The sequence below is a fragment of the Oryx dammah genome, unplaced genomic scaffold (genome assembly GCF_014754425.2).
Source record: "Oryx dammah isolate SB20612 unplaced genomic scaffold, SCBI_Odam_1.1 HiC_scaffold_13, whole genome shotgun sequence".
NCBI lineage: Eukaryota > Metazoa > Chordata > Mammalia > Artiodactyla > Bovidae > Oryx > Oryx dammah.
Genome location: NW_024070197.1, coordinates 53967425 through 53989736, shown reverse-complemented (window position 1 = coordinate 53989736; position 22312 = coordinate 53967425). Strand labels below are relative to the sequence as shown.

General features: G+C 49.4%; 1 protein-coding gene across 1 annotated transcript in view; it reads left to right on the top strand.

Annotated features, from left to right (window-relative positions):
• The first annotated feature begins 8419 nt into the window (after positions 1-8419).
• Positions 8420-22312, top strand: part of ATP2C2 (ATPase secretory pathway Ca2+ transporting 2) — a 77969-nt gene continuing 64076 nt past the window's right edge. The window contains exon 1 of the mRNA XM_040253988.1: positions 8420-8626. Coding sequence (XP_040109922.1) covers positions 8528-8626 — 99 coding nt within the window. The 5' untranslated portion in view covers positions 8420-8527. The remainder of the gene's footprint in view (positions 8627-22312) is intronic.

Genomic DNA, 22312 nt, shown 5'->3' with positions numbered 1-22312 from the left:
CTCGAGCCTCTGTGAACCTACAGCAGTGTGACTGGTCCCCCCCCGGGACCTCTGCCCAACCTGCCTGAGCCCACTTGGCAGCCCCATGGATCCCAGCTGGGCTCACTCAGCGCCAGGTAATTCTGACCTCCAGGACTACCCACCAGTTGTGCACAGCTTCCCTCTTAGTGATGAGAGAGGGCGACAAACGTGGCCCAAGTTCCCAGTGCAGTGAAGCCCGCAGCCCACACTAAGGGCTTCCCATGGAGGGTGCGATGGGGGCCACTTCCGTGGGCATGACCCTCACCCTGCTAGCGGCACACTGCCTGCGATGATGCCCAAACCAGGAGCCATGGGCATCATGCAGCTGCCCCTGTCCAAACTGTCCATCTCCACCCTCCTCCCCCGCCCTGCTCCTCTGTTTCCCCAGCCCCGGCTCCACGTCACCTGCCTGGGAGTCTCCCCTGAGTCACCAGGTAGACTGATGCATGCCCCCTCACGTCCTCGCTGGGTCCTGCACAACATTGTGACACAAGCCATGTGGGCTTCTCCTTGGGACCCGGGGCTCATGGGGAGCAGGACCACGTCTAGCTCATCTCCCTCCCAGCATGCAGCCCGCTGCATGGTCCTCCATGCTGGATTGTTGAACCGGTGACTGATCACATGGGTGAGGTTGGGTCTGCCTTCCTAAGTCGGCTGAGAGTGTCTGACGAGGGACTTGAGGATCCCATTAGCCCTCCGTCATCTCAGAGCCTGGCAGAGGGAGACGGTCTGAGCGGGCTCCTAAAGGGAGAGTGAGCCCCTTTTCAGAGGCTGGCAGCCTGATGGTCAGATGTGCAGGTCCTGGCATCAGACTCAGGGGGTAGAACTTCTGGCTCACGCTCTTAGCTGTGTGGCTGCGGCCAAGTCACTTAACCACTCTGAGCCTCTGGTTGAATCCCGGGTCAGGTTCCTCAGAAGCAGAGCCTGAGACGAGACTTGGTTTGTCTTAACAAACTTGGTGTCTTTCCAGCAGAAGCAGGTAAGGGAATTGCAGAGGCAAGCTTTCAGGCCAGGTCCCAGGCTCAGCCTGGCCCCTAGGGGGGAGCTCTAGGGTTGTCCCTCCCTGGGGGAAGGCGTGGGCTTTCTGCCCGTGCTGGTCGAGGGGAACCTGGGGAAGCACATTTTCAGGCACAGTGGTCTCACGCTGGCAGGTGCTGGAGGTCAGAGGGGAGAGCCCACAAACAGGAAAAGGGGTCCCAGGGCATATGGGTGGAGGACCCCATCATTCACAGCAGCCCCTCTTCTGGGAGAGGGGTGCAAACCAGGCAGGTGTCCTGAGGATGAAGTGAGGGCAGAGACTGGCACCACGGGAGCGGTGCCGTCACCTGGCCCGCACAGCCTCTCAGATGTTTGTGGAATGAGTGAACTAGCTTGCCTACTGGTTAAACCGGGTCCCCTGTGGCTGCCCAGGCTGGTTATCAGAAGTCTCTCTGTCCCGGCTGGCTGCTACAGATGACCCAAAGCAAGGGGGGTGCAGGATGACAGAAGTGAGATGCTGTTTCTCTTACTTTTTAAACTGTTTATTTTGAGATAATTAGAGCTTGATAGGGAGCTATAAAAATTATAAAGGCCCTGAGTCCCCTCACTCAGGTTCTCCTAGTGTCGCCTCTGCGTAACCACAAAACCGGGAAACTGACGCGCCGCGGTGTGGGGGCGTGGTCTCCGCGGCGCTGGATCTCCGGCTCAGATTAGTGGAGGCGCCAGCTCCCGAGGTGCTCCATCACGACATCGGTCTCCTCCTCGCTGCCTGTGTCGTCACACCGTTCCTAACCCCCGCCAGCCACTAATCCACTCTCCATCTCTCTGATTGCGTCTTGTCGAGAATGTTCTATAGGTGGAACCATACACTATGAGACCTTTTCAGATTTGCGTATAATCTTCCCAGATTATCCAAGTCTGTGGGTGAGCTCCCCTCCCCACTTTCTTGCTCCCCTTCCCCCACCTTCCCCCTAAGAACCTCCGGGTGCCCTTTCAAAGGGGACATTCTCTTCCCTGACTAGAGAACAGTGGTTGACATCAGAAGCTCGCGGCGGTGCGATACTGTCGCCTCCAGAGCCTCCCCAGGTTCAGCAGCTGTCGCACTAAGGTCCTGTGTGGTGGTGGTGGTTTCAGTCGCTCAGTCGTGTCCAACTCTTTGTGACCCCCATGGTCTGTAGCCCGCCAGGCTCCTCTGTCCATGGTTGTCTAGGCGAGAATACTGGAGCGGTAGCCTTTCCTTCTGCAGGGGATCTTTCAGACCCAGGAATCACACCCACATCTCCAGCATTGGTAGGTGGGCTCTTTACCGATGAGCTGCCGGGGAAGCCCTGAGATCTTTTGTAGTCAATGATAAAGACATTTCCCCAACTCTGAGATCTGATCCAGGATTACATTTGCATTTGATTGTTATGAGTCTTTAGTCCCTCTGGAACTTTCCATGGCCTTTCCAGACATCTCTGAAGAGAGGAGCCAGTTACGCCCTGGGATGCCCTCCAATGGGAAACTGGTTCCTCGTGATGGGACTTGGGTTCAGCACTTTGCCAGGAGTCCCCCAAAGTGAAGCTGTGCCCCCTCAGCGCATCGTATCCGAGGCGCACAGTGTCATTCATCCCAACGGTGGTCCTGGCAACCCTGATCCATTTGTCAATGTGGAGTTGGCCAGATTTCTCCAATCTAGAGTGACTGTTTCCCTTTGTAATTCATAACTGTCTTGTGGAAACACACTTCAGATGGTATAAATATCTTGTTTCTCATTCAACTTTCATCTGCTTCCTTTTTTAAAATGTTAACAGTATGTTTTAACTGAAGTATGGTTGATTTACAATGTTGTGCCAATCTCTACAGCAAAGTGACTAAGGTACACAGACTCTGTTTTTGTATCCTTTCCCATTATAGTTTATCATCAAAGCATATTGTATACAGTTTCCTGTGCTATACATTAGGGCCTTATTTTTTATCCATCCAATGTGTAATAGTTTGCTTCTTTGTCTCTCTCAAAGTCACTCAGTTGTGGCCGACTCTTTGCAATCCCATGGACTGTAGCCCACCAGGCTCCTCTGTCCATTGAGTTCTCCTGGCAAGAACACTGGGGTGGGTAGGCATTCCCTTCTCCAGGGGATCTTCCCAGCCCAGGGATTGTGCCCGGGGCTCCTGCACTGCAGGCAGATTCTTTTCCGTCTGAGCACCAGGGAAGCTCAGTAGTTTGCATTTCCAACCTCAGACTCCCAGTCCATCCCTCTCCTACCTCCTCCTCCTTGGCAACCACAAGTCTGCTCTCTCTTTAACAGAATCTTTTATTGCAGCAAAATTTACCTGCAGAAAAGTACACAAAATGGGAATTCCACTCCATGAGTTACTACAAAGTAGACACTGAAGTCTAGGCCTGAAAGGGAGGGAGTTTTGGGTCCTGTGAGTAGCTGGGGGAGAACACAGCTGGTAGAGGGACCTTTGAAGTTCAAAGACGGGGGAAGCTGGACCGAGCTCAGCTTGTTTGACAAATAGCCAGGAGTCTGAGGGGTGGTAGGGGAGGAGGCTCCGATAGGGAAGGGGCCATTCTAACAGCCACTTGGCTGAGAACTAACCACACCCCTTCAGCACCACCTAAGCGGGGAGCCCTGAGGTTCTCTGAACTTTCAGAGGGAGTCACTGAAAATTTTGAACTCTCTATTACACTCAATGGACATGAGTTTGAGTAAACTCCAGAAGCTGGTGGTGGACAGGAAGGCCTGGTGTGCTGCAGTCCAGGGGGTTGCAAAGAGTCAGACACGACTGAGCGACTGAACTAAACTGATTACATTCAAAAGCCAACAGAAATTGTATATTTTCAAATTTCTGACTATGATATTCTGGAAAAGCAAAACTATAGAGACAGCAAAAAGATCAGTGATTGCCAAGGGGTTGGGGTGAGGGAGGAATGAATAGGGGATTTTTAGGCAGTGAGATCCTTTGGATGACTCTGTAATGATAGCTCTATGACATTCTACGTTGGTCAAAACCCATGGAATACAGAACACCAAGAGTAAACCCTCATGTGAATGGATACATGTATATGTATGGCTGAGCCCCTTCACTGTCCACCTGAAGCTATCACAGCATTGTTAGCTGGCTGTACCCTATACAAAATAAAAAGTTGTTTAAAAAAGTAAATCCTCATGTAAATAATGGACTTATTTGGGGGTCTTCAGCCATACCACTGCCTTCTAGAAGGTTCTATATCTGCCCTCACCCAAGGTCATCCCTTCCTCTTCTGAAGATCTTTCAGTAAACAAGTTTATTCAGGTGCCAGACCTAAATAATTTGTTGGTAGCTATTTAAAATGTAATAAGTAGAAGGGTTCCCAGGCCTGTCCCAGCCAGTGGGGAAATGTCACCCCGAGACGGGCCAGTGATACCTACCAGGGGTGTAGGAGGAGGGAGGGGTGACATCCGTATGAGGCATTTACCTCTCGGTGTTTAGCAAGACCCAAGGCATATTCACTTGGCACCTGGCATCAGGTTCCACAGGGCTTGTCCCTCCTGGTGCAGTTAAGCCCCTGGGAACCCCAGCAATGCCCACAGCTGTAGGAAGTTCTCAGCCAGTATTTCCCCATCACTCAGCAAACAGTGACAGTGGAAGGTGGCAGAGAGTGCCTGGGCATGGGTGTGGGCGTGGGGAGGGTGGCCAGAGCTTGGGTGCAAATGGGAGAGTCATTTCACATAAGCAGGCCTCACTTGATCCCGTCTCTTCTCCCTGCTTGGAATGCTGTCCTCCCACCCCTCCAGATATCCGCAGGCGTCACTTCTCACCTCGTTCAGGTCTCTGCTCGAACGTCACCTCTCCTGGCTGCTCAAGTGACAGGAGCCCCACTCACTCTTCAGTCCTCACTCCAGTTTGCTTGTCTTCATCGCGTTGCTCGCTCTGCTAGTTTCCTAGGGCAGCCACAACCAATGACCACAAACCAACAGAGATTCTCCCGCAGTCTGGAAGCCAGGTGTTGGCAGGACCACGCTCCCTCTGAAGGCTCTGGCGGAGAGTGGGGACCCAGCCTTACCTCTTGTGGCTCCAGGTGGTCCTTGGCTTGTGGCCGCGCCCCTCCCATCTCTGCCCCCATCCTCACGAGGTCTCTCCTTTGTGTCGTGTCTCTCCTCTCCTGTCTTTTATGAGGACACCAGTCCTTGGGTTTAGGGCTCACCTACTTAATCTGGCATGATCTCACCTTGAGATCCTTATCTTAATCATATCTTCAAAGATCATTTTCCTAAATCAGGTTACATTGCCCAGCTTCTGGGGATTGGGACATGGATGAATACTTTTAGGGGGCCCTTTACTCAACCCACTACATCCACTGCCTGCAACTGCCTGACAGTCTGGTTTGTTTGTAGCCTGTCACACCCACTAGGAGATAAGATGCAAGAAAGCAGGGACAGAGGTCACGTGTATCAGTGGTTGGTCTCCATGGCCACGTGGCAGATGCTTAAAAATATTTGCTTAATGAATGAAAGTGGCTTTCCTTCTCTAAATTCTAATTTCTCCATCTGTGACATGATTATATTACTGCTTGTGTGCTCAGCCATTAAAAAAACAAACAGAACTAAGGGTATATGTAAACAGCATCAACTTCAAATGAAGTTCTAAAACTAAACATATACATATACATATACATACATACATACATATATATATATATATGGGCTTCCCTGGTGGCCAGATGGTAAAGTGTCTGCCTGCTTGGTAAACACCTGCCTGATAGTAAAGCTTCCTGGGTTGGGAAGATCCCCTGGAGAAGGAAATGGCAACCCACTCCAGTACTCATGTACCCCTTGTATTCTGTACCTCTTGTTAATAGGATGCCTTCAAATTCCAACCTTAGACTTTCCCAGTGAGGTTTATTACCAAATATATTTCAGGTGCCTCGGGATTGCATTGAGGTCTCCCAACAGGGTGTGTTGTTGGGAGGTAACTTATGGGTCATGAAATGACACCACTTTCATACCGAGAGTGAATGGGACTTGAAGAGTGTGATCTCATTGTTCAAGTTGCCCAGGGCTGATATTTCAAGAAAGGCTGGATGCTTTGGGCTGAGTGGTACTCTTGTCTCTCCAGGCTGGCCAGAGCATCAGGATCCATCACTCTCAGAGCTGCCAACCTCAGAAAGTCTCGCAGCAACAGTCTTATCTGAATTCTTTTTCCTTTAATTTTCAGCTCTGCTTCTCCTATCACCGATTCTTTTATTATTATTATTATTGGCCGTGCCACTCAGCCTGTGGGATCTTAGTTCCCAACCAGGGATCAAACCCAGGCCCTCGGCAGTGAAAGTGCCAAGTCCTAACCACTAGACTGCCAGGGAATTCCCTGTCTTGTGTAAAGTAATTCCTTGAGAGTGGACTCTAGGATCCAATAGGCTGCAGGCAAAAATGGACAGGAAAGCAACTCAGCTGGGAAATTTGAAACTCTCTCTTATCCTCCTTTGTCAGGTCAAGTGGTCAAAAATAAAGACATGAGCAATGGAGCCAGAAAATCAGAGTGAATAAATACAGAACAAATTTACAAAGAAAAGTACAGCTTACCAAGACCCTTCCAAGGAATATATCAACTTGTCTAGTGAGATTGAAATATTTACAAAAATCACATACATACCAGGCACAAAGTCCCAGTAAATTAAGAAAGGTTCACAAACCCGTGTACAGATACATTTTCTGATCACAAGGCAACAAAAAGAAAAGTTAAGCAAACTTAAGCCTAACAGTGTCCATTCAGCCATTCCAGGCACAAAGCTGGTCTCTTAAACTACTTTCTCTGTAATCCATTTCATTTTTTTCTTTTTTTAATTCACAACAGGTCTGAATGTTGCTCAATATCCACTGCCCAGAATCTGCTTCCTGAATGCCCTGGACATTCTCATGCCTGACCCACAAATTCTTGACAATCTGAGCTGGAGCTGAGGTGGAGCTTTCAAGGCAAAGGTATTTGCCCAACACATCACCCCCTGCTCACAAATAATCTGTTTATCAAACTTTCCCCAAAGCATTCAGTTGGAGGCTCCAGACCTTGACTCAGGTAGGTGGTGTCACCCCCATTTTGTGGGTGAGTAAACTGAGGTGCAAAAAGGTGATAAGAATCGCCCAAGGTCACCCATTGGCTAGGAACAGGACTGGAATTAAAATCTGACTCACACCAGAGTCTTGCTTTTCTCGTCACTTCTGGGCCTTTGCTGAAATTGATGGAAGTGGGCAGTGTCGTTTCTGCAAAGAGGGGAAGAGGCAGGAGAAACAAGAAGGGCTTCTAGAACCCACTGGGTTGAGTGGGGCTGACATGGCCACCCCTTGGGGAACAGCTGGGGTAAGTGGCAAACGTTTGCTCTGAAGAGGCAGCACAATTTAATGGACACATACACGTGTCCTGCCCTACAGTCCTTAAGTAACCCCATTCAACAGATAAGAAAACTGAGGCACACAATAGTGGCACAGCCTCCTCTGAAGCCCCCTCCCTACTAACCAGTGGGTCTTGTTCTGGATTCCCGTGCTGTGTGAAGCCGAAACCCTTACACATCTCAGTATATCCACTTGGAGGCTGAAAACCGTCTACACTGCACATTCACCCACAGGCTTTGGGAGCCATGTGAGCCCAGTGATGATGAGAGTGAATATGCCATCTCCATACCCAATACACTATGCCAAGCCCTGCCCTGAGCTCTTCCCATATAAGATGGTCCAGCAAATTTCCTCTCAATTTCACTATGAAGGAGGTGCCATTATGGTGGTCATTTTACAGATGAGTAAACTGAGTCTGTGAACATTTAAGAAACCTGCTCCAGGTCCCACGATTAGCAAGCACAGGAGCCTGCTCTGCAAATGAGAATAAAGAGCTCATAGACCATCCAGCACCAGGTGAAGCCCAAAGGCAGCGGCTCCTCAAACTGTCCAGCTCGTGGGATTCCCTCCCAGGCCCCTTCCTGGAGGTGAGGTCTTAAGCTGTCTTCTCCTGCAATAACAAACTGGCAATCGCGTTCAGAAAAGCCACGTGGCCGCTCCCGAGCCTCCTGGCAGCTCTAGGAGCCTCAGCTCACATTAAACGTGCTCCCAGCATCTTAGCTGACCTCACGTGGCTCCCCAGGAGAATCACCTGGGTGCTCGGTAAAGTTCAGCTCCCCGGTCCGCTCAGTGACTCAGGGTAGGGAGGTGTCTGGTTTATCGCCCGTCTCCACCCCATCCCCCCGGCTCCAGCTGCATCTCACGATTGGGCAAGTTCGGGAAACAGCCCAAGCTTTGAGGCGCCTCTGCAGTCCCCGGGCCTTCCCGCCTCAAGGGCGGGAAAGTCCGGGAGGGGCGGGGCCAGGTGCGCCGAGGGTCTCCCTGTGCGCAGCTCCGCCCCGGGGGCGGGGCCTCACCTGCGGCAGGCAGGTAGGCGGCTACCTGGTAACCTGGGCCTGGCCCGGGAGGCTTGGGCGCGCGCAGCCAGCCCCGGCCACGCCAGGGACGGAGGGACGCAGGCACAGGCGGCGGCCGCCGGCGAGACGGGAGGCTGGGCGAGGGACCTGCACCCGCTTACTATGTTCGAAGGACGCTTCTCCAAGTTGCTGCAGAAGCTCGCCTTCTGGGGCTCGAGCCACAAGTACGAGCTGCTGGCGAAGGGCGAGTTGGAAACCTTGGTGAGTCCGGGCACCCGGGCGCGGGGCGTGAGACCTGACCCCCACCCCGTCCTACCCCACAACCCCGTCTGCGCACCGCAGGCTGCGCTCCCCCAGCTCGCCCGCCTTCCCCTGGTTCTAGAAAGAAGGCGTCTTCCTAACAACGCCAGCTCGCATTTCTGCTCTGGGCCCAGCGTTCGCCTTTTAAGCTTTTTAACTCTCCCATGCCAGCCCATTTTGCAGATGCAGACTGAGGCCGAAACAGGGTAAATATGTCCGATAAGGGGCACACGCCTAGCAATGACCGAGCAGACCTAACCTAGGTTTATCTGACTCCAGAGAATTTAAATTCCCAGGTCTCCCCAGCTAGACTGCTATCGGAATTTAAGTTACTTGAATGGGGTAGTTGGGGGGCATTGGTGACAAAAAGTGTTGTGCAAATGTTTGAGCATAAATAGTAGCAGTGATGGTGGAAATCAGAGTAAGAGTGGCCATGCCTTTCAGTTCTGCTTCCGGCATCTCCAGAGCCACTTTCTCAAAAACCACTCAGATTTCTCTGCTAGCTTTGCAGCCTCCAGAGGACCCTCTAGGATAAACCAACAGGATTCTAGGGCCAGGAGAGTTTTTCCAGTGGACAGGCTGACACTCCTGTCCCCAAAAGTCCATCCACGTGGAGGACCCAGAGAGGCAGCGGGGTCAAGGGGTCACCAACTTTCTCCTTAGGCTTGTAAGCGGAACTCACCGCATGATACCAAGGGCAGAGAACGTGGTATTTCTGCAGAAGCATCTCTGGGTCTCTGCAGTTTTTAAAGTGTAAATGAGTCGTTCAAAAATAAAATTCCTGAAGCAGTCCTCTGCAGGTGCTCATGGCCTTTTGACGGCTGAAGGGAAACCTCAAAGTTAAATTGACTTTTTAATGAATGAGAGCTGTTGGAAAATCTTGACAACGGTCAAAACATTTTGGTAGTATGGGTCTTAAATATTTGTGTGTGCGTGTTTGAAATAGTGTTTTATAGATGGACTCTAGCATGAGAATTCTGGTGCTAGGATGGCAGACCACAGGGCTGTGTCTGGCAGTTCTCAAATAATCTCTGTTTTTCATATGTGAGGTGTATGTTAACCATGGGTTGGATACAAAGTCCAATTATTTCGCTGAAATCCATTTCTCTCCCTCTGTGTATGCCGTGTGACTCATTTTGTTGAAGGAATTTGGAGTTAATTTGCCAGGCTGGTTGCCTGCTCTATGTTACTTTTTCTATTTTTCTTTTTCACTTCATCTTTGGCTTTTGCATCAAGCTGGGTATTTTTCAAGCACTCCTGATGTCATTGGTTACAGCCAGATTCTATGGGATGTCTCGGTTTGCCAAGTACCTGGGGCTTCTCTGGCGGCTCCAACGATAAGGAATCTGCCTGCAATGCAGGAGACCTGCGTTAGATCCCTGGGTCAGGAAGATCCCCTGGAGAAGGGGATGGCTACCCACTCCGGTATTCTTGCCTGGAGAATTCCATGGGCAGAGGGACCTGGTGGGCTACAGTCCATGAGGTCGCAAAGAGTCAGACATGACTGAGCAATTAACACTAACACTTAAGTGTGCCAGGTATGGGGATGACGTATCCTGAATAGAGATGCTAGGGAGAATTTGATCTCTGAACCAAGGTGGGCTTCATGCCCCCAGAGCCTTTCAGAGAGTCCCTTAAAAGTGGGACAGGTCTTCAACCTGTCTGTAGGTATTCGGGGGTGGAGGGGCACTCACCTACTTGACGTGTTCTCAGCAGCACCCTGAAGCACGTATGACAACTTGGCAGTGGAGGGGCGGTGAGACGGGAAACCCAGGCAGCCAGCCGCGCAGGCTGGCTGAGAAACCAAGTAACCTGTCTCTAAAGGCAGCTCAGCAAACCCAGGAAATTATTAAAAAGTACATGAGGAGTGTGATGAGGGAGGCGGCCAGCTGGCCAGCCAGGTCACCTGTTTCCTGCCAGCTCAGCTCACAGTCTGCTCTCACACTTATGTCCTCCACTTCAAAAAAGAAGCAAATTTGCTTACCGTGATCATTTCCGCAATAGTAGTAACTCTCCTTCATGAGCACTTGTTGTAGGTGATGTCCTGGGCAGGCTCTGAACCTCCCTTCCACTTTGCCGAGTCACCCCAGTTATCATACTAATTATTATTGAGACCTTGTTGTGTCTCTTCACCCCTGAGTTGTATTAATTGTATGCACGTGATAGATGAGGCTTTGGAGGCTCTCAGATTGGCCAGGTGGTAAGGTTACAGCTGTGTCCAAAACAAAGTTCATGGCAGAGACTGACCGTCAACAGAGAAATCCACCAGTTTCCAGTAGGAAGGAGAATAAAAAAAGTGGAGTGACTGGGCAGGGGACAGGTGGTTGAGACAGGGGTCAAGGGAGGAGGACCCAGAGTCAGGAGCATCCAAGGCTGAGTCAGCACAGTCCTTATGCTCTGGAGATGGTTTATTCTTGCTGCATTTCCAACGTCAGGAAAAGGAAAGCATTTGGGAGACCTGCTTTTGTTACTGGGAAAAAGCTTTCTCTGCCCATCAGAACCTTGGCTAAGGAAATGTTGGACCAGAAATTCCTGCTTCCTGGATGACTCGGTGCCAACTCCTAAAGTTATCTTTGACCCTCGGGGCTCCCATCTCTTAACTGAGACTGGCATGGCTCCGTCCCGCACTGCCTTCCTGGTTGGTGAACTGATTCATCTCCCTGGGGCTCTGCAGGGTGAAGACTAGGTCCCAGCCGACCCATGTCTTGGTCATTCATTCAGCCCAGATTTCACCAAACACCTGCCGTGTGTCAGGCTGGTGCTGCACGCCAGGGATGGAGTGGAGGAAAGGACGCATACACTCCCTGCCCTCGTGGTGCCCTGCCTAAGATGGGCCCCAAACCACAGACCACAGCTGACTGCTTAATGAGAAGGGATGTTTAAGAGATTCATTGGAGTGGCAACAACTAGGAGATGTGGGAAGGGCAGAGTTGATGGAGAGTTCTAGGCAGAAGGGACTGAGGTGCAAGGCTTAGTGGGAGAGGATGAGGCTGCAGAAGCGGACCTCACAGAGGCTCTGGGCCTTGTGAAGAATTTGGGTTCCCTCCATAGAGCGACAGGGAATCATGGAAAGGTTTTACGCTGGGGCAGGACAATCATTCATTTATTCGCAGGTGTGCCAAACATGAGGCATGCAGTGAACAGAACAGACACAGTCACATTTGAGATTTTAAGAGATTACACTGGATTGCAGGAAGAGGAGTTCTGAGACTTACACACACACGCACACACGCACACACAGGCACACACATGCACACACAGGCACCCCCAGAGATCTTTGGTGTTTCTCAAAATTTAGGAATAGTCATCTTGAAGAAACCTATTGGAAGCCCCCAGGGTTGTCTTTTAAGTATTTATTATTTATCTGGCTGGTCTCAGTTGTGGCATATGGGATCTTTAGTTGTGGCATGAGAACTCTTAGTTGGAGCATGTGGGATCTAGTCCCCTAACCAGGGATTGAACCCAGGCCCCTCACTTGGGGAGCATGGAGTCTTAGCCACTGGACCACTAGGGAAGCTCCCCCCAGTGTTGTCTTATATTAGTCATGTCCAACTATTTGCGACCCCCATGGACTGTAGCCCACCAAGCTGCTCTGTCCATCAGATTTCCCAGGCAAGAATACTGGAGTGGGTTGCCATTATCCTCCTCCAGGGGATCTTACCGACCCAGAGATTGAACCCATGTCTCTTGCATTACCAGGCAGATTTTTTACCTCTGAGTCCTGGGAAGCCCTTCATACTAAAATGTGACTTAAATAAGTATAAACCTAAAATTGGCAATAAACATAGTCACATGCTTATTATGAAAACTACATTTATAATAAGATTATGAAGTACACATGTAGCAACTGTGTTTTGACGTGACTGGTAACCTCGTATCAAAAGTCAACCAGTGATGTGGAATGGTTATGTTCATTGTTGATTGCTGCATAACATGTTACTCCCAAACGTGGCAGCTGAAAATGACTTTCTCTCCCAGTTTCTTTGAGTCACAGGTCTAGGGGTGGTTTTCCTGGGTACTGCCAGCTCTAGGTCTCTCTTGAGGTTGCTGTCTAGCTCTCCCCAGGGCTGTGGTCTCATCTGAAGGCTCTCAGGGGGAGGGATTACCGCCTGGAGCTGCTGATTGCACGGGCGTCTCCTCACTTCTGGCATCTTCTGTTGACTGGAAGGAGTCTAGGTCCAGCTGGTTCTCAAAGGGGAGGGGATGACACCAGGGTGTGAATAAAGGGAGACAGGGTGATGGAGGTATCTAGAGGCTGCCTGCCACACTGGTAGAAAGAAATAGTCCCTTAAATGAGATCACTCGCTAAACAGAACCACGCCTGGTATAAAGTTTGCTCCACAGCTGTCTGTTTTAGTTAGTGTTTTTATTAGTCTTGAGTCCGGTCTTTTTTTTTTTTTTTTCCCCTGGCTGTGTTGGGTCTTGGTTGCTCCATACAGGCTTTTCTCTAGTTGTGGCAAGCGGGGGCTCCTCTCTAGTTGCGGTGTGCAGGCTTCCTGTCGCGGGGGCTCCTCCCGTTGTGGAGCACAGGCTCTAGGCACGTGGGCCCAGAAGTTGTAGCACATGTGCTTAGTTCTTCCGTGCCATGCGGGATCTTCCTGGACCAGGGATCAAACCGATGTCCCCTGAGTTGCAAGGTGGATTCTTAACCACCAGGGAAGGCCTTGAGGTCCAATCTTCAGACTCTTTTGAATTTTGATTTTGATAAAGCTTCTGCTGGAAATGTTTAATTACCCATATGTATATAAAACGGCGTTTACGCAGACCAAGACTGTGTCTGCTAGATCAGGACACCTGCCCGTCATGTAATCATCATAGAACTTGAAGACAAGACCTTGTGGAAGGGTTGTTTCTTCACAGTGTGTTGACGAGTGTGCTCACTGCTCATCACCCACGCCAGGTAGCCACGGGCAGAGACTGGGCTTGCAGACGGCCTCCCTGGCAGCACGGTTGCCCGCTTCACAGGTCAGACTTCCTGAAGTCGATATGCCGACGTCACCGCGTGCCCTGTGATGGCTCCATGCTCCCACCAAGTTCCCTCTGGGCTTCCAAGAAGCCTGCATCCCTTCAGCGCACCGTGTGATTGTTGTCCTGGATGCAGGCGTGACACCAGGGTCGTATGACAGCTCTTTGTTATAAACCAGCCACCGGGAAGGTCTTTATGCTGTGTTATATTAGGCTGGCTATTAAAACATATTCAAAGTCTGTAAGATCTTCGAAAACTTACAGGCTTTTGAGAGCATGTCTGAAGATGCTGTGTTGGAAACCCTGGTCCAGACCTAGTGTGAGCCTTAAGGGTAAAGGACCCTGGGTTCCTCGAGCTCCTGCGGGTGGGGTGGCTAGCAAGCTCGCAGCCGGCCGACTTCTGCCGTGTCTCACACGGTCGTCCCTCCATGTCCTAATCTTTCCTTCCGACAAGGACACCAGACCCATCCTAATGACCTCATTTTAACTTAATCACCTCTTGGAAATCCCTTTCTCCAAACAGTCACAGCCTGAGGTGCTGGGGTTAGGACATCAGCATGTGGGTTTGAGGGGAAGACAATTCTGCCTGGAATATGAGTTCCTTGTAGAAAATATCTGGGAGGGTGTTTGTTGGGCGGGGGGGCTTCTGTGGGCCATGGTTGGGGGATAGGTAACCTTCATAGAGGTCTCAATCACTCTTTGTTTTTTTTAATTAAACTTTTATTTTTGTATTGGGGTATAGCCGGTTAACAGTGTTGTGACGTTACAGGTGGACAGCAAAGGAACTCAGCCATACATATGGGGCTTCCCTGGTGGCTCAGAGGGTAAAGCATCTGCCTGCAATGCAGGAGACCTGGGTTTGATCTCTGGGTCAGGAAGATCCCCTGGAAAAGGAAATGGCAACCCATTCCAGTACCCTTGCCTGGAAAATCCCATGGACAGAGAAGGCTGCCATACATATACGTATATCCATTCTCCCCCAGACTCCCCTCTCTCCCAGGCTGCCACAGTTCGTGTGCTCTACAGTAGGTCCTTGTTGATTACCCATTTTGAATATAGCAGTGTGTATATGTCCATCCCAGACTCCCTCACTGTCCCTTCCCCCATACATCTCCCCTGGCAACCATAAGTTCACCCTCAAAGTACAGACACTCTTAAAACCGTGTTTGTCAGCCCTACCTGTGTGTCCCAAACCCCTGGAGATGAGCTGTGTCCTTCCGGCTGGGCTTTCTTCACTGTGACCTTCTTGTGGGTGGGTAGTGGAGCCCAGCAGAGCACGTGTCTGACGCGACTTGAAACTCAAGTACTTACCAAGGAAGATGTGCTCCAAATTCATGATTCTGGAGTCCCTGGGGCGAGAGCAACTTGAGACCTCTGGAATAAAGTCAAGCCCTACCCATAATTATCCTTTATAGTTCAAACCATTGAACCCAGACTACCGTGCTAACTGGGTCTACAGCTAACACCCAGGATCACCCCAGGTACATCTCAGAATCCTTCTGTCTGTGCCTCTCCAGTGAGACTGAGTCTGGTGGAACTTGTGGGTCGGGGGAAAGAGTATTGGCCTGAAAGACCGCTCCTAACCAGGAGATCTTGGTGTAGGCAGGGTTTGGGGACCAGGAGCCCAGAGCTGGAACCCACCCTGGCTTCCATCACCCTGGCTGTGTGAGTTTGGGCACATTCTCTGTCTCTGCACATCCGAATGTCTGTCTCTGAAAGTGGGTATGTGCCCTTAGTGGCTTTGAGGTTCCTCATGGCTCTTTGTGAACATTAGATCAGGTGATGTGTGTAGGTGCTGATGCAAGTGTGCTTTCCTGGGGTGAATATAGTCATAAGAATAAACGAGAGAATGTAAGGAAAACTCGGCACGATGCCTAGCTCAAACAGCGGCGATGGTTTTTATTAGGAATCATCCCTGTCCCATTGCTCTCTGAGCTCAGGTTGAGTGTGCAGTGAGATGCTCAGGAGCCAGACTGGCTACATAAATTGCAAGATGAAAATGTGGGGCCCCTTCTTAAAAAACGGTTTAAGAATTTCAGGTCGGCACCGGCAGATCATTGCAGGCAGCTCAGCCAGCCTGGTGGGGTATCCTTGTGTGAGGTCTATAGTTGGACATGCCAGACGTTCTTGCCATTTGTTTTCCTCTTTTGCAGGCTCTGCACAGCCTTTTTCTGCCCTTCACATACTTCTGTGGCTACTTTAGAATAGCTCTTCCCCAAATGCGGTCTGGGGCCCAGGAATCTGAAGTCTGAGTCACAACCAGCCCTCTGGTGGTTCTGATGTTCCCTGTGTGTGATAAGCACTCTTTCTCCATCCCTGTGACATCTGTCCTCCTGAGGCCAGATCCTTTTAGTGAGTTAAACACTTGTACTACCCAGAGGAGCTTATAATCTGGTAGGTAAGACAGACATTATACTAGTGAGTATATAATTACAAGGTGAGATAAGCCCCATGAAGGAAAGCAGCACATGTAAGAAAAGAGTTAGACACAGCCTGTGTGTGCCTGTAGCCTGTGGGGATGCTGCTGCTGCTGCTGCTGCTGCTGCTGCCATCAAGGTGCAGTCTGGGGAGACTTCCTGGAGGAGGTGGCAGGGACTTGGCGAACTGAGATTTGAAGGCAAGCTACCCATTCTCATTTTATTTTTTTACATAGGCCACATTTCATGCACGCCCTGGAGGATGGCCTCCCTCCTCTGACCTGGGGGATTCTGTAGGTTGCTAGTCTCATTCAGCGGCACTGCATCTCCAGTGTCAGAAATCCCCCCACTGGGCTGCCCCTTCCTCCCTTCCCCAAGTGCCATCATATTGAAATTTGAGTGAGTTTTGCCTTCACTGACCATTGGATTAGGCTAATGTTAGTGTTCTACTGTCTTTTATGAACCAGGAACACTACATTATTTTTTCTTTATCCTCCCCCACCTCCGCCCCACTTCTTTGTCCTTTTTCCTTTTGCCTTTCAAAACTTGTCTTAGTTTTTTAGTTTGATTTTTTTTTTTTCCCCTCATAAACCAGAGTAAATTTGCAGTCTGAAATTCCTCCTTCACTCCCTCCCTTCTTTTCTTTCCTCCTCGATGGGGAGGTGGAGGGATTAGTTGCCCTTTGCCGCTAATCGGTTTGCAGTAATCAGATTGCCGTTGATTTGGGCAGTCCCGGCCTCCTTTGAGAGAGGCTGTGATTAGGAACACTGGCGTCCGCGGCACCGGCCACCTGGAGGCAAAGTCCAGTTTTCCCACCTGCCAGCAGAAGATTCTAAGCCAATTTCTTAATTCTCCCTTGCCTCTGTGTTTTCTTCTGTCCAGTGGGGTCAAGTGTACCTGCCTCAGAGCTCTGGTGTGGAGTGGAATGATTCACTGTGTGTGAAGTATTCAGGCAGCATCTGATCACACAGTAATTACCATTGTTTGTATACGACAACATAAGTGTCTTTTTATTTACTTTTTGTACATAGAGTCCTACTGCACACACAACAGGAAACTCCTCCACCCTTCACACTTCCCCTCAGTACATCCTGATCAAACACGTTCTTTTCTTTTTTCTTTCTTTCTTTTTTTTTTTTTTAAATTTTTGACTCTGCGGGGTCTTCTTTGCTGTGCACAGGTTTTCTCTAGTTGCAGCGAGTGGGGGCTACTCTCCGTTGCGGCGCACAGACTTCTCATTGCGGTGTCTTCTCTTCTTGCAGAGCACGGGCTCTAGAGCACACGGGCTCACTAGTTGCAGCTCATGGGCTTACTTGCTCCATGGTATGCGGAATCTTCCTGGACCAGGGATTGAACCTGTGTCCCCTACCTTGGCAGGCAGATTCTCAGCCACTGAACCACCAGGGAAGTCCTCTTTTCCTGTTTCTTAAATTTTGCTGAAGTACAGTTGATTTACAGTGTTGTGTGAGTTTCTTCTGTACAGCAAAGCAGCTCAGTTATGCATATATGTATTCTTTTTCATCCCATCATGGTTTATTACAGAATATTGAGTATAGTTCCCTGTGCTCTGCAGTAGGACCTTGTTCTTAATCCATTTTATATATCAGCATAATAGATTGCCTCTGCTAATCCCAAACTCCCAGTCCATCCGGCCCCCAGCCTCTTCCCCCTTGACAACCATAAGTCTGCTCTCTATGTCTATAAGTCTATTTCTATTTTGTAGATAAGTTTGTTTGTGCCGTGTTTTAGTTTCCGCATGTAAGTGATATCATATGGTGCTGGTCTTTCTCTAACTTACTTCACTTAGTATCATCATCTCTAGGCTCATCCACGTTGCTGCAAATGGCATTACTTCCTGTTGATGGCTGAGTCGTATCCCACTGTATGTATGGACCACGTCTTCTTTATCCATTCCTCTGCTGATGGACACTTAGGTTGTCTTGGCTCTTGTAAATAGAAGCACATTCTTTCCTAGCAGCTGTGTAGGCATTTAATTTAACCCACATCCCCAGCTGATGGGCTTTTGGGTAGTTTCCCTCTTTTCATTTTCAGAACAATGTTCTGCGGAACACCTATGGATGCAGCATATTATTTTGAATCCTTACAGAAATCCCTGTAGGAATCTGAGCCTTGGAAAGTGAAGTAACTTGCCCAGGCCCACGCAACTCCCCAGGGAGTGTGGACCCAGGCCAGCCTAGATTCTGTGCATGAATTCTCCACTCCCACTGGCCAGGTTTCTCTTCTGTGAAGTTCCTGTTTTCCCTGTTGTAATCAATTAATATTGGGCTGGACAAAAGGTGCCTTTGGATTTTTCAGGAAGAGCATCTGGAAAACCCAGATGAACTTTTGGCCAATCCAGTATTTTATGACAAGTTGTCTTGAGGCTATGTCAATAGTCTTTTTCTCATTTTTGCTCAGTTTTAGCATCTGTTGGTGATTCTTGCCTGAACCCATTACTTTAAAAAAAATATTTATTTTTAATTGAAGCATAATCGCTTTACAATGTTATGTTGGTTTCTGCCATACATCAGCATGAATCAGCCATCGGTATACATGTGTCCCTTCCCTCTGGAGCCTCCCTCCGCCTCCCACTCCATCCCACCCCTCTAGGTTGTCACAGAGCCCCAGTTTGAGTTCCCTGAGTGATACAGCAAATTCCCATTGGCTATTTTACCTATGGGAGTGTATATGTTTCCACTCTACCCTCTCCATCTCCATTTGTCCCACCCACTCCTCCTGCTCCCATCACATCTCCATTGCTGTCCTGCACATAGGCTCATCAGTGCCACCTTTCTAGATTCCAGGTATAAGCGTTAATATATGATATTTACTTTTATGACTTACTTCACTCTATATAATAGGCTTTATAGGTTCATCCACCCTGCATTGGAGTGATGAGTCTTAGCCGCTGGACCACCAGGGAAGTCCCAGAAGAAGGGTATTTGGAAATCATGCTCCTGGGGTGTTATGTCTTCTGGGCCCTCTCAGGGCAGGTGTGTGTACGTGTACACCATTAGAGCCCTATTCAGTTTTATACGTGTGTGTGCTCTATAATAGGTTCATCCACCTCATCAGAAGTGACTTAAAATCCATTCCTTTTTATGGCTGAGTAATATTCCATTGTATATATGTACCACAGCTTCTTTATCCATTCATCTGTCGATGGACATCTAGGTTACTTCCATGTCCTAACTACTGTAAGTAGTGCTGCAATGAACACAGAGGTACATGTGTCTTTTTCAATTATGATTTCCTCAGGGTGTATGCCCAGTAGTGGGATTGCTGGATTATATGGTATTTTTATTCCCAGTTTTTTAAGGAATCGTCATACTGTCTTCCATAGTGGCTGTATCAATTTACGTTCCCACCAACAGTGCAAGAGCGTTCCCTTTTCTCTACCCCCTCTCCAACATTTATTATTCACAGAGTTTTGATGATGGCCATTCTGACCAGTGTGAAGTGATGTCTCAGTGTAGTTTTGATTTGCGTTTCTCTAGTAATGAGTGACGTTGAGCATCTTTTCATGTGTTTATTAGCCATCTGTGTGTCTTCTTTGGAGAAATGTCTGTTTAGGTCTTCTGCCCATTTTTTGATTGGTGAACCCATTACTTTTAGAATGTTTGCTGAACAGCAATTGTCCAATTTTATCATTCCTTCTTCATTTACTACCTGGTGCTTGGTATCAGAAAGAGCTGTCCTAACTCACAGACCTAGAGAACAAACGTATGGCTACCGGGGCACAAGGAGAAAGGGATAGTTGGGGAATTTGGGCTGGACATGTACACACTGCTATATTTAAAATGGACAGGGACTTCCCTGATGGTCCAGTGGCTAAGACTCCATGCTCCTAATGCAGGAGGCCCATGTTCCATCCCTGGTCTGAGAACTAGCTCCCAAATGGCGCAACTAAGACCCCACCCAGCCAAATAAATAAATATATATTTTTTAATCAATAACCAACAAGGACCTACTGAATAGCACATGGAACTCTGCTCAGTGTTATGTGGCAGCCTGGATGGGAGGGGAATTTGCGGGGAGAATGGATACATGTATAGGTATGACTGAGTCCCTTCCTTGTTCACCTGAAACTGTCACAACATTGTTAACCAGCTATGCCCCAACACAGAGTGAAAAGTTTAAAAGGAAAAAGAGCTGCCCCTTTCTCCTCTTTATCTAGCTGATGTGTGTTCATTCATACATCATTCATACATGATTCATGCACTCACAAATTCCTGTTCTGTTAGTGGGTTAAAGTTTGTTACCCTCATTTTTTTTAATCCTTATGCCCAGATTTGGCCATTAGAAGCCTTTTCTCATGGTGACTTTTCTGTCTGAACATCTTTCCGTTATTCTCTGAGCATCTGCCTGCTCTCTGCCATAACAAGACATTCCAGCTCGTTGTGTACCTTCCCTGAGCCAGCCCTGGAGCCAGCCATTTCTTCTAGGAGTCTTGGCTCTTTTCGCTGGAAGGATACGTATTTATTTTTTAAATTTCTTTTGCTGCACCGAGTCTTAGTTGCGGCACACAGGCTCTTTAGCTGTGGCATGTGAACTCTTAGTTGTGGCGTGTGGGATCTAGTTGCCTGACCAGGGATCAAACACGGGCACCCTGCATTGGGAGTGATGAGTCTTAGCCGCTGGACCACCAGGAAAGTCCCAGAAGAAGGGTATTTAGAAATCAAGATCTGGTGTGCTGTGTGCCCATGCTCCTGGGGTGTTATGGCCTCTGGGCCCTCTCAGGGCAGGTGTGTGTACGTGTACACTATTAGAGCCATATTCAGTTTTATACTTGTGTGTGCGTGTATACATGTATATTTTATATATTTGATCATAGCTTTCAATCCAGGGCTGGTGCCAGCTCTGTGTATATTTGTAACTCTGTTCCCCAACAGTGAGAGTGCCAGCTCACATTATGTTTGGTATATATTTGCTCATTACTTAATCTCCCTATGCGTAACCAGGCTCCTCACCTTGCCACCCACCTGTTGGTCCCCAGTCCCAGTGGCCTCCTCCTAACCCAGCTGCGCCATCTGCTTCCCCCACAAGACCTGTACTCTGAGCACCTCACGTCGTATTGGCAGTTCTTTGCTGTCTGGGTTCACACCACCATCATTCACACACAGAGAACACCAACTAGGTGTGATTTCAGGAGCTGGAAAACACCTCTCTGAAACCCGTCTTGACCTGAGGCTGGACCTTGAGAACCTCCGCCTCACCAATGCTCCATGTGTGGTATCATTATCCCCATTTTACAGAAGAGAAAGCGGAGGCTCAGAGAAGTCAAAGGGCTTGTTGAGGGTTGCTCGGCTGGTAGATGGGAACCTGGATCAGGCCCCAGATCAGTGAGACGTGGGCCCTGTGATGTTCCCTCCACCCAGTTTCTGCAGTTAGAGTTCCCCCCGCCCAGCATTAAAAAGCAATGAACCAGCCCTTTGAGTTCATTCACATCCCTCTTGCCTCCTGTTGCTCTGTGTTCCCAGCCCTGCCGCCCTCCTCATGGGTCCCACCCATCGCAGCCTCTGCCCTCCCTTTCCAAGTTGACATTGGCCCAGTCTTTGATCCTGAGCATCCTAGCCTAGGAAGGCCCTCCCCTTCTGCTCAGGCCCTGCCCCAGGCTTAGTGAAGACTGGTTTATCTCACTCAGGGTTCAGGATCCGACAGGACGCAAAAGGGGGTCCAGTAGAAGTCTCTCGCTGCCTACTTCCCACCACCCAGTTTCGAGCCCCGAAGGCAACCAGCCCCCGGTCTCTGTGCCCTGATTATGCTAGCAAACCCATCCTCTTCTCTTCTTGGTTATAGACAGGCTAACATGTTGCTCATGATATGCTTTGCCCTTTTGTTTTCTCCTTCTCAGTCTATTGCTAAAGGTGCCACTACTTGGGAATGCTGCTGGGCAGTGTCTGTTGCTCAGCCCCTCAGTCGCGTCTGAATTTGTGACCCCGTGGACTGTGGCCCGCCAGGCTCCTCTGTCCGTGGAATTCTCCAGGCAAGAAGACTGGAGGGGGTTGCCGTTTCCTACTCCAGCATCCTTCCCGACCGCAGGATCGAACCCGTGTCTCTTGTGTCTCCTGCATTGCCGGCGGATTCTTTACCACTAGGAAGCGCTCCAAAATCTCTCTCGTATTCGTCTCCATCCTCACACGTGAAGAAGGCACCTCAGTGACAATGCTGTGTAAGAACTTGGATCTGCCCTTCACAGCTTTGTTGGTGATGACTTCGCCACTTGCCCAAAACTCAGCTCACCTCTTCCTCAGTCAGGCTTCAC